The sequence below is a fragment of the Rhinopithecus roxellana genome, chromosome 12, assembly GCF_007565055.1.
Source record: "Rhinopithecus roxellana isolate Shanxi Qingling chromosome 12, ASM756505v1, whole genome shotgun sequence".
NCBI lineage: Eukaryota > Metazoa > Chordata > Mammalia > Primates > Cercopithecidae > Rhinopithecus > Rhinopithecus roxellana.
In genome coordinates this window covers 66,348,676-66,366,009 of record NC_044560.1, presented here as the reverse complement: position 1 = coordinate 66,366,009, position 17,334 = coordinate 66,348,676, and the positions used below count along the sequence as shown (strand labels likewise).

At 40.9% G+C, this 17,334-nt stretch overlaps 1 protein-coding gene across 1 annotated transcript in view; it reads left to right on the top strand.

The window, feature by feature from the left end:
- Positions 1-17,334, top strand: part of LOC104677513 (uricase) — an 89,915-nt gene extending 72,581 nt beyond the window's left edge. The window contains exons 4-8 of the mRNA XM_010382562.2: positions 98-176; positions 10,351-10,537; positions 12,546-12,669; positions 14,724-14,807; positions 16,963-17,334. Coding sequence (XP_010380864.2) covers positions 98-176; positions 10,351-10,537; positions 12,546-12,669; positions 14,724-14,807; positions 16,963-17,037 — 549 coding nt within the window. The 3' untranslated portion in view covers positions 17,038-17,334. The remainder of the gene's footprint in view (positions 1-97; positions 177-10,350; positions 10,538-12,545; positions 12,670-14,723; positions 14,808-16,962) is intronic.

Below are 17,334 nucleotides of genomic sequence, written 5' to 3'. Positions count from 1 at the left end.
TAACTCACTTATTTGTGCTCTCAGTTTAATTAAAGAAATTGGCTTTATGGCATGTACTGAAATTTTCCTGGAAATAATTTGTTTCCCTAATTTTCAGAATGGAGTTAAGCATGTCCATGCATTTATTCACACTCCCACTGGAACACACTTCTGTGAAGTTGAACAACTGAGAAGTGGTAAGAAACTATTTTTCATGCTTTGATTCTATAGTAGCAACTTCAGGGTGGTTTTGTTTTCTTTTTTCTTCCTTTCTTCTGAACAATGCTGTTTATTAACATGGAGGAAAACTGTAGAGAATTTTTTAGACTTTTAAATCTGAGATAGAAATGAATATTGTGACTCTGAATTACATTAAAGAATTATCTACTTTTTGTATTAAAATATAAAAATGAAATAATTCATTTTGCGACAACCCTGGGGACTGAGTCAGGTAGATCACTTTTATTACCAGATTTTGAGGTAAGGCGAAATTTAAAGAGGCCCAGGCTGAAAAGAACCCAGATCTCTGAATTTTCTGACCAATATTTTTTGTGCCATATCATGTCACAATTATAGTAACCTTCATAGGAAATATTTACTAAGTAATAGTCAAGTTTTCCTGAAATTTTATTTGGGTAATAAAACCACTAATTTTGTAATTCATATAAATGCATCTCATTTAAGTTAGCAATGGCAATTATATAATTCTATTTGCTAAGAAATTTCAAAATTAATTATGAAACACAATTATAACATAGGTGTTATCAGTACTGATAATTGAACTTAGCAAATATTAAAATTTCCACAGCTTGTATTCCACAGAATTGTTGAGCTTGTCAGAGCAGAGTTCAAAAATTGGCTAAGAGTTAGACTAGAGGACCTCTAAGAACCATGGAGCCAAAGCTGGTAATAATGTCTTTATCTCAATAAAAAAATAAACTTTAATGATTGTTATAAAATGAAAGAGTTGACTCTGAAATTTTTCTATTTTCCTTCCCTCCCTTCCTTTACTCTTCCCTTTTTTTTTTTTCTTTGCTGTCCTCTTCCCTTCCCTTCCCTTCCTCCTTAGTAGGAATTTGGAGTGGCATCTAATGAATATCAGATTATTTATTATAAGGTTAATAAAATATAAGGTCCCTTCTCATTCTGAGTTCTTTTGGATAATGCCCTCCTTAGGAAGTTCTAGTGTATTAGCTATTTTAAAATATTTTCCACTATCTGAATTAAAGTCTGTACATAACTAGGGCCTTCTCAATGTTTGATATTTATAAAATTAATGTTATAAAAACAGTTATAAAATTAATGTTATATTAAAGGGGCTAAATCGTTGTTGTATTTGGTGGAAAAGATTATCTTTATCACCCAGGTGTGTAGTCATATGCTATATTAGCTTTCTGAGCTATTTGTTAAGTTAAATTGGAACTAAATTCTTTCTTTCCTTCCCTCCTCTCCTTAGCTCTTCCTTCCTTCCTTTCTGTCTCTCTGGTTCCTCCCTTCTTTCCCTCTCCCTTCCCTTCCTCCCTCCCTTCTTCCTTCTTTTCTTCTTCCTTCCTTCTTGTCTTAGATATACAGCTTTGGAGGAGAGGGAAAGAAGTTTCCTGACTCAGTGTTATCCTACCCAAGCCTCATTAACTACCCTCATAAAATTAGAAACTCGAAACCAGCTCTGCCCAACTAAAATATAATGTAAGCCATATATGTAATTTTAAATTTGTTTTCATAACCACATTAGAAAAGCAAAAAGCAATTAGGGAAATTAATTTTAATAATATATTTTATTTAAATAACATCAAAAATATTTCAGTATGCAGTAAGTATAAAAATTACTAATGAAATACTTTACACTCTTTTTACAAAATTATCTTTAAAATCTGTATTTTATATTTGCAGCTTATCTCAAGCTATGCTAGCCATAATTCAAGTACTTAATAGCCACATGTGGCTTAGTGGCTACTGTACAGATCAGCGTCGCTCGGAACTGCTTTTCGGTGACTTTTGGGATATGCTTTTTAACATTTGTTACATTTTTCAATTATGTAAAATCATAACAGCAGCTAGGATTAGGCCTCAAGAGAGCTAATTAACAATGAGTGCATTTATGCAAAGTGCTTATGTCATTCATTCATATACTATTCATTCAGCAAGTAGACTTTGAGGACCTATCATGTATGCAAAGGGCTGTAGAGAAAGAGAGGAATAAGATGTTCCCTGACCCTAGTCAGACAGATTGATTGCAATATGAGAGGCTAAAGACTATGATGAAGGGATTAAAAGCATGCTATGGGAACTGAGACGTGGAAGAAACTCTTTCCAGAGCAGTCTGTCTGGAAGGCTTGACAGGGGAGGAAAAAATATTCCAATTGACTTTTGAAAACTGATTCAGAATATGCTGTGCATTGAAGGAGGAAAGGGAATTACAGGCAGAAGAAACAGGATACATATGAGTATAATCCACGAAGAGTAGCAGAGGGGAAGTAAAATATTTTGGCACTTGCCTCATGCTGAAGACTATGCAGGGGAAGTAATTTATTTAACTGTGGAAAGGGCAAAGCATTTAAGGGACAGTAACAAGTTCAGTGGGTCTGATTTCTAGAACGTAAGAAGGGAGATGAAGATAAATAAGTTGGTGGTTTGGGCTGGAATCTGAAGGGCCTCATGTGCTATACACAAGTTTAGTATAAGATGGAGGCAGTTTTGCACAGTGGTGAAACAAGAGGCCTTGAGGTCAGAATGAATCATATTTGAATTTGAGCTCCACTACTTAATAACTTTGTGATTAAGAGCAAGGTTACTTATACTACATTGGTGGGTGGGTTTTAATTTGTAAAACAAGGATACCAGTGCCCACTTCAACAACTGTCCAGGGAAACAAAGGAGATAAATGCTAAATTTATTTTATTAAAGCATTTAGCATAGTACTTGGCACACTGGAAGATCTCCTTAAATAATAGCTATAGTTATTGTTCAGAGTGACAACAGAGAACCAGAGAAGGTCTCTAGTGGTCAGATTAGTATGTGCATGTTTTTGTTCAGAAATTCTGAGCAAGGTATGGTGACAGGCTAGAGAAACAGGCGGTAGTGAGACATTTGGAGACTTCTTGCAAAGATGGAGTGATTAGGTCTAAACTAAAGCAGTAGAAATAGAGCTAGAGGGACTGAGAGGTTGTAGGAAACATTATGTGAGACATTTTTGAAGTGTAATCAATTGGTCTTAGTGGTTGAATAGGGATGAAAGATTGGAGAGAAAGAGGAGTTAAAATTGGCCCTAATGTGGGAGGACTGGACAACTGACTAAAGAGATTACACACAGGGGAAGTTTTCAGGTGGGAAGCTGGTGAATGTGGGACCATGTGATGGAGATAGATTTGGGGCACATCAGCAGACTGGTGGCAGGTGAAGCCACAGCAGATTGGGGGTAGGTAAAGCCATAGGGAAGAAGGAGACCATTCCAGAAAAACATACAAAGTGAGAAGAGTTTGAAAGAGGAGATGGCCTGGGAAAAATTCCCCACTGTAAGGGTTGGGCAGTTTAAAAACTGAGACAGAAGAATGTTTAGAGAGATAGAAGGAAGATGAGGGATGATAGAGTCATGGAAGCAGAAGAAAAAGACATTTCAAGAAATTAAGGATTTCTGAGTTACTGAGGAACCAAGATGCATAGCAAATAGGCCCATATGCAGTGGCTCAGCACTAGAAGTTTACTTCTTTTTGCAGAAGTCCAGTTCAGTGTCTGTGTGTAGGGTTAAGGGGGTCAGGTGGATGCTGTGCTCCATGAAGTTCTTCAGGAACCCAGGTTAGTGGCAGCTTTATATTTTTTTAATCCTTACTTTTTGGTGTCATCTTGAGAATAGACCCCCATACCAGACAGCCAAAGAAAGAGCTTGGAGGAGCCAAAGGAGGGGCAAAGTCCCTGAAGCATAAGCTGCTGGCCTGGAAACAGCATTGATCATTTCTACTGGAGAGAGCTCAGTCACATAGTCACACCTCACTGCAAGGGACACTGCAAAATGTCGTCTAGCTGAGTGCCAGGAGGAAGAGCAAGTAGATTTCGCCTCTGCCACAGGAGATTTAAGAAGTTGGGGTTCTGAGAGGACTGATGAGAAACTATGTTGTCAATAAATAGGCGTCATTGGTGACTTCCCAGAATACTTCTAGTGGAGCCATGGAGGTGGAAGTCAAGTGGCCAAGTATAGGGCTCTGCTGATCACAAAAGGAAAACGGACTTCTCTTTATATCCTGTTCTTTCCAGGAATAACCAAGAGTTGCTATCAGCTTGAATTCTAATCACCTGGCTGCAGCTGAGTGGAAAAACTAACCACCACAATCAGGTTAAAACTTTTTCTTTCTGCAGAAAGATACAAAGCTTCAGGGTATTGAGATCATTGTGGCAGTGTTCCCAGAAGCTCCAGCTTGACTCATCTAGAGTCCAGCCCCCAACTCCCCCTCTGATTTCATGCAGGGCTGGCAGGGATTGGGGTAACGGAAGAGACATCTGTTGCCTTAAGTGTATACAGGTATGTGTGTACACGTGTATAGGGGTGTGTGTATCTTTCAGTGTTGTGTGTATGAGGATGACATTTCTACTGTGTCCCTCTTCAGAGAGTAGGGATGTATGCTCTTTTGGTAGCAAAGTTTAATTCTTTATTTGCTTATTATCCGAGAGCTGAAACTGTAGGAATCGTAATGTGAGAGAATGTTACAATCATTATCTTAAGAAATGCCCTTGTAGAGGCTTAACTAAATAAAATAGTAATTATATTATACACACACCACTCACACATTCACACGGTGAAGGGTGTTGTTACAAACACCTGAGTAGTGCCTTTGGTGGGGGACTGGCTAGAATGGTAAGACTTCTGCCCCCTCAAACACATGTGCTTAATCACATGTTCAGTCATGCCACTCCCAAAAGGACTCCTCCCAGGAGGAGGTGTGACTGGGTGTCTCCCGATGGACTATACTCATTCTTACATAGCAAATGAACAAACATTTCTAGAAATCCTACTGAACCTCAAGCACCACTTTAAGCCCTGGGAATTGCTCTAAAACTCCCATAACACTGTTTCTTCCTAGTGGATCTTTTACAGCTCCATCACTAGGCTGTATTTTAGTTGTTTCAAAGCCTGCTAATTCCACAGGAGAATCTGGAAGACAGAAATAAATTTGTTTGCCCAGAGGATTGAGGGCTGGTGTTACGTTTGTGACTTCTCAAGCCCTGAGAGGAGAACTAGGACCTAGGTGTATGATGCAGGCTGTTGGTTTAGGTATCATATGGCATCGACTCTTCGGAACTCTTTCTGTCATGTATCAGTGAGAAACTATAAGCTTAATGGACCTTTAAGTCATTGGTATGATCGAGTCACTAATTTGAACTAAATTGACCCCCAAACCTCTGCACTATTTGAATTATAACTCACAATTTCTTCAGCACCGAATTTCTCCCATTTGACGCTAATTATGGAATTCAGCTAAAGCATGGCTAAATAGAGGAATGGAAGATGGAAAAGAGACGTCAAATACTAGATTGTGTCTTCTGGTAGTGAAAAATACTTCCTATATATCTATTGACATGAAGGGTAGTGAGGGTAGGGGGATGGTTGTAAGGAACGCAGCTGATGAAATCCGTCCTGGAGGAGGACACATTTTTTTTTTTTAATTTTTTTTTTATTATTATACTTTAAGTTCTAGGGTACATGTGCATAACGTGCAGGTTTGTTACATATGTATACTTGTGCCATGTTGGTGTGCTGCATCCATCAACTCGTCAGCACCCATCAATTCGTCATTTATATCAGGTATAACTCCCAGTGCAATCCCTCCCCCCTCCCCCCTCCCCATGATAGGCCCCGGTGTGTGATGTTCCCCTTCCCGAGTCCAAGTGATCTCATCGTTCAGTTCCCACCTATGAGTGAGAACATGTGGTGTTTGGTTTTCTGTTCTTGTGATAGTTTGCTAAGAATGATGGTTTCCAGCTGCATCCATGTCCGTACAAAGGACGCAAACTCATCCTTTTTTATGGCTGCATAGTATTCCATGGTGTATATGTGCCACATTTTCTTAATCCAGTCTGTCACAGATGGACATTTGGGTTGATTCCAAGTCTTTGCTATTGTGAATAGTGCCGCAATAAACATACGTGTGCATGTGTCTTTATAGCAGCATGATTTATAATCCTTTGGGTATATACCCAGTAGTGGGATGGCTGGGTCATATGGTACAAGCTACCAATGAGAACACATTTAAGAGGTGACAAGATGGGCAGATGGAAGAAGTGAGATGGGAGAAGTGGGAGATCCAGGACAGAGATGGCTACTGCCAAGAAGTCTGTTTATGTCCTTTTGATATCAAGACTAAAGTGCTCTTCAGTTCCTCTGTAAGAAAAGTTATTGGCAGATTTGTGGTCTTTAAAAATCTTCTTGATCATCACCTGGTTGTACAAAAGCCCAGTTAATTTCCTACCATCTGGATGATGTCATCTCTTTCCATCCAGAATTGCACAGAGGGAGCTTTCACTCTCCCTGCATGAGCAAAATGGACTCTCCAAGGCAAATATTTAATTGATCTTCACTTTTTCTAGCACTTTACAAGTTTGAGATTTTCTACTAGAATGATTTAATATGGTTTTAAAATATCTGCCTTTCAGCTATTTGTGTCCTTTTTGGAGGTGTTAAATGTGGAAGCAATTATCCTCTTATGACAAGATCTTTTTCTTGGCTCAATAAAGCTTTGTGCTTTGTGACACCTGATGCGTAGGTAAGGAATTGGGCTTATTTTCTATTAATTCGCAGTGAGTTTCTTTCCCTTAGATAGCTAAAGGGTAGGATGTATGATTCTCTGAGAGATAAGCCACAATCTGCTAAGTGTGTAGGAGGACACTAAAAGCTAGAAAAGATTATGTTCTAGCAAAGTGAAATGTGAAAAATCTTTCTTTTGCATTACTCCATAACCATGGCAGAAAAACAAAACAAAACAAAAAATCTGATTAAGTGATTTCATGGGGCGTAACCTAGAAAAGGATAGTTTTTGAATTACTTCTTGTTAGTCTAAATGGGAATCTTTTTTAGAGGGTGTGAGGCATCATATTTTTAGCTGATGGGCCCATGATTTTGAAAGCCTCAGGTTCTTACCAATGTTCAGAAAGCTGGGGCACTGCCAACAGAGAAGATAAAATAAGCTCTCTGATTTCATCCAGCATGTCTGATGTGTGCCAGGGAAAAATTCTTTTAACATTCAGAGAGAATCATTTTTGTTGTTGTTGTTGTTTTTAATAGAATGATGAGAGCATCAGAGTAGCTGGTTTGTGTTCTGCCAAAACTGTGGCAATAGTTAATTGCCTCGGGGAACATGAGACATTTTATTTTGTGTGAAACTGATGCCAAAACACATTTTAAAAATACAACTGCTTTCTCCATTTTTAGATTCCAGTGAGAAAGCAGATCATTTCAAAGTGGCCTAGTAGGACTGACACTCCCTTAAGGTCAATAAATCTTATCCTAGGGCTGGAGATGGATAGGACGGCACATTAGAAGTAGTTTTCAGAACCCAGTAAGACTTTGTGAAACGTGGGAAATATTTATAAGTTGTCAAAGTCATTGTGAAAAAGTCAATTATGGCAAAATCATCATCATCACGTTTGTAGAGCATTTATGTAGGTCAGCCATTCTAAGTCCTTTAGTGCGTTCTCTTAGACATGTGGCAACTGTAGGAAATAGGTATGATTATCATCTCCATTTTGCAGATGACAAAATCAAGGTAGAGAGAGGGTAAAAAAATTCCCTCAGGAGCACGGAGCTTATAAAAGTGGGGGTTGAGGATGCAGGGAGAGCACTGGGATTTGAGTTCTAGGAATCTGAGTCTCAAAGCTGTCAATTCAACCACTATGCAACATTGCATCCAGGAATCCTTTTACGGTTAACACCATTGGACGAGCCAAAGTTTGACTGGCTCACACAGATGCCAGCAGTCAAGGCCAGATGAATAGGAAGAAAACAGTGTAGATAAAGTTGGTCTTTGGTTCTTTTTCGCCTTCTTTTTATTCTCCTGCAAGAGTTTCTACTACTCATTTTAACCCCACTCCTGACTGCAAACCCATGTTTCATTTCTATAGGATTTTGTTTTCTAGAAAGGCTTACCATGGGAAGTAGATTATCATAGTACCTTACAAAGGCTTAATGAGTCACTCCCTTAAGGGATGTTTATTTGCATTTCAATAGGAAATCTTTAAGGAATACAAAGGTTTTTAGATACCCAGGAGCCAACTCTAAAAAGTGATTATTCAATCTCAATTTCTGGCCAATGGAGATAGTATTTTTCAGGCAGGGTGCTCTATCTGAGGTCCTTAAAGCACACTGTGGGTAGGAGGTGGCAACCTTGTCTCCTGGAAAGGCCACTTATAGAACACAAATGGGGAAAGGGTCAAAGGAAGGAGGAACCATTGCATAGATGGGAAGTGATCCAAAAAGCGGAAGAAAAGCATGGGATCTCATAATGTGGTGCTGAGTTTAAACTCCACCTCTGACAGTTTCTAGCCATGTGACTATGGACAAATGATTAAAAGTCACATTAAAATACTTGCTTTATAGAGTTTTGAGAACTAAGTAAGATAAAGACTGAAAACTGCAGCAACCAAAGGTACGTCTACAGAGAGGAGTTTCTTAGCCAAGGTTAATACCCTTCCTTTCACGCCCTGCCACACTGTGTGTGAGATGGAGGGGACCAGGAAGGGAAATGGTAAAGTTTGATGGGGCTGAACTGTCTAGTAGAGAAAGATACTAACTTGTGCAATACTTAATCCTTGACATGAATCAATCTTGCTAAACTCATTCATTCATTCAACAGATACTTATTGATTGTTTCTGTAGTTCTACTGGGTTTGAGGCTCACACTCACTGCATGTAACAATGTTGATTTTGTGAGATCATGACTTTATACATTTAGAATCCGATAAACTCAGCCAGTTGAAGGCGTTAAGGCATTGCTGGTATCTTTCTCTTGTTCCTTCTTCAGATGTAATTTCCAGTAAGTACTTCAGAAAGTTAAACAAGGATGATTTCCTGTTTCACTGCATTATCCTGGGACATTCTGCACAGAATATCTTCTTTAAACAGGACATATCTGATTAAATGTTTTATCTGATAGGTGTATACTGAAGCATGGAAAATACAGAAATATAGACTTTATTTACCTACTTTTGAAACTCCACAACTCCTGAGTTAACTGTAGCAGTGGAAACCACATAGGTGATGTAAACCATTGCATTTTTAAGCACTTCCTTGGATTTTAATTGAGGATCATGAGTTATATTCTTGTTCTTCAACTAAGACCATGTGTGTAATGATACCTGACACCTCTGGCTCTTGATTTTTAGATTAAACATACCAAAAAGGATAGATATTGGTCGGAACTAACAAAGAGACTGAAAAAAGTTTTTTTTAATAATCATGCCATGGCACTTTGCTATTAGGGTTTGTCAAGTGCTCCCTGAATGTCCCCAATCCTTGCCAGCCTGTGCAGACAAATAATGTCATAGTAATGTTGATACTGTTCTTTTTTGGATGACACCTGTCACTCTTCCACCTGCCCCATTACCTTATGAAGGGGCAGTAGAGACAGAAGGAGAGCCATATCGTCCCTTCCATTGTTTTCAACTCCCCCCTCTCTCCCTCAGGTACCCATGAAACAACTTTGTCCCTTCTCCTTCAGCAGAAAAAACAAAAGCCTTTACAGATATCAACTTAGGCAGATCTATCCCTTGTGAGTCACCAGCTCCATCTTCCCTGTCTTATTTAGGCTCAGCCAGGCCCACGCGGCTACCCATTTATGAAGCTGCCTGGTTTTGCTGAGCTGATAACCATAAGGGAACTGGGATGCCATCACAGCCTAGTGGAGATTGGGATCATCAGCTACTGTAGCTGATCAGCATGAGCACTACCCACAGTAAAGGGATCACAGTAGCAGGTAGAGGAATGGCTCTTAAGGACCTTGTTAACACATTCCAGCATGATCACCTGTTGGAGGAGATGGAACTCAAAATACATAAGGTGAGTTGGCCAAGAAGACACTCCCGCATATAGCTGAGAGGAATGTATTCATTTCTGTGACCCTCAGTACGCAATGGAGTTTAATCTTAGACCTTCAGATTTTCTAGGGCAAGACAGGGCAGGGAGTCATGGAATCCGGATGGAAGCAAAGGCACACTATCCTCTTCACTTGGACTTCAGAGGAAGTAGGATGACAGAAAACATGGGCGGTGATGTAGTTTTTGTACAGAATGTGTCATGTTTTAATGACCAGGATCCTCTGTGCTAGGTATCAGCAGCAAGGCACTGTTTGTTTATGACCTCTGCCACTCCTGACTTTCTACTTGAAACAGGACCCCCGGTCATTCATTCTGGAATCAAAGACCTCAAGGTCTTGAAAACAACACAGTCTGGATTTGAAGGTTTCATCAAGGACCAGTTCACCACTCTCCCTGAGGTGAAGGACCGATGTTTTGCCACCCAAGTGTACTGCAAGTGGCGCTACCACCAGTGCAGGGATGTGGACTTCGAGGCTACCTGGTATGAACATGTGCATGTCGTGTCTGCCCTTGTCCCGGGGCCCAGACTTCATAGAATCTTAGGGTGTAAACGAGAAATTTAGAGGCTATTCAACTCAACCTCCTACTATTCAGAAATCCCTTCTGTTTGTTCAATTTATTAAATTGGTGGTTCTTAAACATGCATGTGCATCAGAATCACACAGAATCAGGAAACGAAGCTTGCTGGGCCCACCCCCAGAGATTCTGATTCTGTAGGACTGAGGTGGGGCGCAAGAACATGCATTTCTTGCAAACTCCCAGGGGATACAGATGCCATTGGACCAGGGATCACACTTGAAGAAACACTGCATCAAATGAAGAGAATATCTGGCCTTACTACCTCATAGTGATGCAGAGAAGGCTAAACGAGGGTGACCACTTGTTCCAGTTTGTCAGGGACTTCCTGGTTTTAACACCGAAAGTCCCATGTCTCAGGAAACCTCTTGGTTCCGGGCAAACTGGGATAATTGGGCAATGTAGGCTAAACTCAAAATGATATGATGTTCACAAAAGCATTTTATAAGCATTAAATGCCTTAAAAATATTGTCAACTGAAATAACAAACTGAGAGAAATTCTCAAAGATAATGAATTTATTTAGGAACACACAGGAAATCTGCAAATTTGTGGGCTGGCTGCAGGAAACATAAGTCTATCCTAAGAGGTTGAGGCAAGGGGAAGCTTTTAAAAGCAAAATGAAAATGTGTACATAATTTGTTTTGAGCCAAAGAGAACACTGGTTACAGTGGCTATCACGGGAGTTAACGCCAGCTCATTAGTGGAGACTGTGTCAGGCAAGTGTTCTTGTACATCCGGCTAGCTGTCCTTGTGACTCACGTCGCGAGCCGCTGTTTGAAAAGTCCTTGGCAAAATTCTTGTTACAGGCATATGTATATAAGAGCCCTTCAGAGAGTCTTCGCAATAGTTCTTACAGGCATCTGTGCATGAGGGCCCTCCCTCAGCTTCCTGGCTCTATTTATTTATTTATTTCGCGTCTGACACAAGTGACTCCATTTTGATTCTGATAACTCACAATGTAAAGGTATGATTATTATCATATCCTGACAGGGAGTAATTAGACCTCTCAACTTTCAGAACTTGCTTTTTGATTAGGTATCTCATTCCTTTGCTAAAGCTCTGTAGAAATTTCTACCCTGCCATAAACTTGAATTTGCATGCATACCCTTCCCCCATCACCCGCTCCCACAGCATTCCCTCCCACTGGTGTAGTTTTTCTCTGCTTCTTTTATTATGTGATAGGTTTTTAAATGCATGAGGAGAACGTCACCTCAGTCTTCTTTCTGTTTTACTTCAAGTGCTCTCCATGGGCAGCAGCCTGATGTATTTATGTTGAAAAGAGCATGAAATTGAACATGCCAGAGGCAGGATAGTACTGTAGGCTGGGCCTCCTACTAAAGAGAGGGACTTAGAGCAGATCATGTAACTTTTAAGCTCAGGTTCTTCTTCTCTAATTGGGGATAATAATAGTACCTACTTCAGCTATATTGAGAGAATTCAATGACATCATCACATAAAATGCTTAGCACAGAAAAATCTGTCTAATCTAAAAAACAGAGGCTGGCACAGAGTAAACCCCCAAATATAAAAATTCAATGAGCCAGCCAAGCAGAGCAGCAAGATGGTAAGAATACTTGGGAGTCTTCTTCTTAGGTTCTTCGAACATGATGGGAAATTTACCCTAAAATGCCCATTGGGTCCTGGTGCCAAACTATGAAGACAGTCTAGTGATGCTCAATATGTTTGTTGAATGGTGTGTGTGTGTGTGTGTGTGTGTGTGTGTGTGTGTGTGTGTGTGTGTAGGGGAATGGGAAGTGAGGTGTTTTGTTTTTGGCATTACAAGATACTAACCTTTTCTAAAAACATCAATAACATTGTTTTCTGGGGGACAGATAGGTCACTGCTTCTTAGCTTCCTAACACATTCCTAAAATTCCTTTCAGGATCCTCAGTGACCTTCTCTGTGTTTTAGGGACACCATTCGGGACCTTGTCCTGGAGAAATTTGCTGGGCCCTATGACAAAGGCGAGTACTCGCCCTCTGTGCAGAAGACCCTCTATGATATCCAGGTGCTCTCCCTGAGTCGAGTTCCTGAGGTATGTTCTGTCAGTTGCCATTCTGAGGATTGGGAGAACGTGTGTCTTCTGTCAGCTCTGAGAAAGAGTTGAGAGTTAAAATAAGAAAGTGGAAGACACATGAAAAATGACATCTGTTGTTGTTCAAAAGCTTGTTATAGCAAGTGAGAAGAGAGCAAAAATGGAAAAATCTGTCTAACCTGAAAACACAGGCCATGGTTGTAGTCCTTGAGTTTTGTTGAAAATTGTTTGAGTCCCTTCAGCCTGCCACTGATTTAAGCCTCATATTCAGGACACTTGAATGACTTGAGGGAGAGGGGAAATTAGACAAAGGTTGTGTGTTTCAGGAAAACCAGACAATGAAGGATAGATGTAGAGAGATTTCAGCCATCCATCCATCCATCCATCCATCCATCCATCCATCCATCCATCTGTCCATCTAACTACTTCCCCACCCACCCGTTCATTCATTCATTTATTGAATGGTGATTATGTCTCTGGCAGCACATGAAGGATACAAAGATAAATTAGATATAGTCACTACCCTCAAAGAGCTCATCATTCAGTGAACAAACAAAATAAGTAAACTAACAATTCAATAGAGAAAAGAGTATTATGAAAGTACAGAGCAAAGCACCTAACTCAGGTATAGGAGATGGGTTCAGCCAGGTTTTCTAGAGGGAAGGGTGTTTGATTTGAGTCTAGAGGTTATCTGAGTTTACTCTCAAGGGTGAGGGAGTAGAGTAGGTATGGAGACAAGAAATAGCATGATACAGTTGTTTACTGTTGAGGGTCTACCACGTGTGAATGGATATATATGAATGAATTATAGTCACTCCATGTGCCTAGAAATGAGGCAGGAACTACAGGAGCCAGTCAAGAGGGCCTTTTTAGGCTTATTTATAGAGTCTGTACCTTATCCTGAAGGCTTCCGGGAGCCACCAAGGGGTTTAAGCAGGATGTTTTGTGCCAATTTGTACTCTAGAAAAATCACTCTGACAGAAGTGTGATGAATGAAAAGGCTGATGGACCATAGGCAAGAAGACATGTTGGGATCTATTTCAGAATCTTGCAAAGAGAGTCTGGGCTGTGGTGGGGCTGGAGAGGAGGAGTACCATCCTTAGACCTGGACAAGAGGGACTCCGGCCATGGCTCAGCATTTTACAGGCCCCCTTAAGGCCTTCCTCTGGCTATGCCTCCCTGCACTGAGTGAACAATCAGTGGGGCCACAGCAAGGTACCCTGCAGAGGCCCATGCATTCCCCAGTATTTCCTGTCCAAATAGCCGTGAGACTACTTCTGGAACCTGGGCAAATCTCTTCTCGAGATCTGTCTTCCAGAGGGCGAATAGTGCTATTGGTGTTCACGCTTAGGCCTGAGAGTAGGCAAAGGGGCAGATGTTTGCAGGAGGTATTCATGGCGCTTGACATGCAAGCTGGAGTGTCTACCCCTGTGAGTCCAAGAGAGAAGGGGGGATGGGTCAGGGGCAAGGGGCTGGCTCTTCCCATGCTGCCATGCCCTGGCATGGTACTCCAAGAAGTTAGAGAATTTTAAATTAATACCTGGCCATCCAGGTTGTTATGAAGGGTATATGTGTCAAGTTAGAAGAGTAGAACATATTTCACTTAAAAAATTTTAGCTTGATTAATATAACTTTAAAATCTTTATACATTTGGTATGTGGGTCTCCAATTATACTCTTACTGCAGGGCCTATAAATGTTAGGTACAGGCCTGAAAGGTGGGAGTGGAACGAGGAGGAATTTAGAAGGTTGACTGGCCAGTACTTGGAGGCCAGTTGGATGTCAAAGAGGTCTCCCACATTTCTGACCCGAGGAGCCCTTTTTTTTCAGAGAAACAGATGTTGTACACTGAGGGGAGCAGGGTAGGCCCACCATCTGATCACAGAACTAGCAGGAGAGAACAATGTCGGGCAGTGGAGGTACATCAGAGGGTGTCTCTAAGTCAGAGAGAGAACCTGAGTAATGGGTGCGAGGGTAGGGAAGGTGAGGGTGGCTAGAGTGACAGAGATGGAGGCTCGCAGCTCCTAATGTGATGCATACCACTGTGGATTCCAGATAGAAGATATGGAAATCAGCCTGCCAAACATTCACTACTTCAATATAGACATGTCCAAAATGGGTCTGATCAACAAGGAAGAGGTAAGAAAACTTTAAATATATTTAAAGCACATCTCTATCCCATCCCCTTCTGCCCCTTTATAAGCCTGGGATGATAGTGTCACTGAATAAAACTCTTAGCAACTGTTGCTTTGGGGAATATTTATAGTTGCCAGTGATTACAGCCCTCTTCAGTTCTGGGCCTTTCAATGCCTGAGGTTGGAGTGCCCTCGAAGCGGATGAATGATTATAGAAGGTTGGAAGTCCAAGAGAGAAAGACGGAGAAGGAACAGAGTGTGCCCAAGGAAACAACTCTGAGATCTGCTTCTCCAAAAAGTGCCATACAAGGACACAGCTTCATTATTCTCCATCATGAGGCAATGAGGAGAAAAAAAGATTCTATTTTTCACTTTCTTCCATCATTCCTACCTTTTGATTAACTAGTCAGTTCAGTGGCATAAAATACACACAGGAAAACATGAAAGAGTATTTATGTTTCTAATTGAAATTACAGAAGGTAAGGTACAGAAATTAATTTTTTGAAAAGAACGCTTTGTCTTGGAAAAAGCATTTCTCCTGCTTTGTTTTTTTTTTTTTTTTTTTTTTTTTTTAAGCCATGGCAGAATGTTAAACCACTCAGTGTGTCTGACTAGACAGCCTGAAGTCCTGACTGGTGGGCTGGTGTGGTCAGTTCTTGGGAGATCAGAACCATTCTTCCCTCTTGGACCACATTCAGAATAAGATTTCTCAATTTGCTACAGCTTCCCACACATTTCTATTATCTAGAAAACATTATTTTGAGTAGCTTCTTTTAGTATGTGTTGGGGAGTAACATAGGGAAGGAGCCATCTATTAGCATGGCTCTGCTCCAGTAGACTTATATCCTTTGGTGGATAAGGGCTAATGAAGGGGGTCTTCAGAAGGTCCCACATTCTGCACCTGTTGGCCCAGAAGCCTCACAATCCTCTGGGCCAGGTACCTCCTTTCTGTTTTGCGAGTAATGTGGGTGGCCTCTAGCAGGCTTTGACTACCATCAGCTGCAGGTGGAGGCTGGGGGAGTCACATCTGGAAACAAAGGTCATGCTTAGGTGCCCGCATACGTGATCTAGAGTTCTGAGTTGCTGAGGAGAGCAACCTTGGTCCCACATGTTGTACATCCAGCCACAAGGAGAGGCAGCGCTATTTACTTTAGAGGAAGGAAAGGATATGGCTACCAGAATGTCATTCATTAGAATGTAAAGTCTTTTTAAAGCTTTCTAAAGGGCAGGAGAGGGACCTGAAAGTAATCCTGGCCAAGTCCACCAGAGGCAAAACAAATGGACCCTAAATAGAAAAAAAGATCAGGTGTCATGGCTGGAGCAGTGCTTAGCTCAGAACCCCAGGCAGAGAGAGGAGGCCTCCTGAGGGCCCCCGACACCTCAGGTCTGCACTAATCCCAGCGTGCTGGGGGGCCGTGCCCACAGGGTTCTTCCCTCTAGGAAGTCAGACTTACACCTCCCTCGTGGAGCCCAGCTGGGGACTTGGAGTCAGGAAGGCCTGAGTTCCTTTGGGTCAGGGCTCTACATAAAGGCACCTGAGTGGCTGAACAAGCTGTCCTTGTGTCTGCACTCTGAGGATGGCTGGAGCCGCTCTTGGACTCTCACCCAGCAGGTGTGTACAAAGTGAACATAACACATGAGAAACAGGAAGTTGGACAAATTGACACCAGCAGAGAAGTGACAAATGACAGGGTGGGAAGGTGGAAGAACTCTAAAAGCACTGCTATCTGGAGCCATTTAGAATTTAGAATTCTATAATTTAGAATTGAGTGAACAGCCCTGCAGACCTCAGACACTTCTGAGGGCATGGTGATCTTACAGCATTGGATAATGACTCATGGTCAAAGTGAGTCACCAAGGAAAGGTCAATTGTGTTCAATACACTGCATTTAAAAAGCAGGGATATGGAATGCATTTTTAGAAACATTTAATCTCAATGATTAACATTTTTCAAAAGCTTTTAAATTTTCTAGAAAATTGACTCATCTCTCAACTATTGCCAGAATAATAAGGCATTACCATGCTTGAAGTAACTTTAATGGAGGACATATACATTTTCCTGTTTAGTAAGTTGTTGTTTTTGTTTTTAATATTGAGTCATAGAAAGGAGGAGAGAGCTATTTTAATGTCCCTTAAGTTACCATGTGGTTTTTCTACAGGTCTTGCTGCCATTAGACAATCCATATGGAAAAATTACTGGTACAGTCAAGAGGAAGTTGTCTTCAAGACTGTGACATTGTGGCCACCAATAGGAGTCCACTCTCAGCTGAGGAATTCCTTAAGTCATTTGTGATGCTGGAGATGATAGCATGTAGCCATGTAAAATTTCACACTAGTATATTGATTTATCGTGTTCACTTTCCTCCAATATGAAACAATTTATTTCTTCTACACCTGGCTCAGCAAGGCATTCTGTGGATTACCTTATTAGTAACTATAACATGCTTTATGGCTATAGTTTACTTTAAAATGCTCAGCAGTATTAGAACAGTTATAAATCAATATTTCTTTTTGGTTGTCTTATGCCTTTG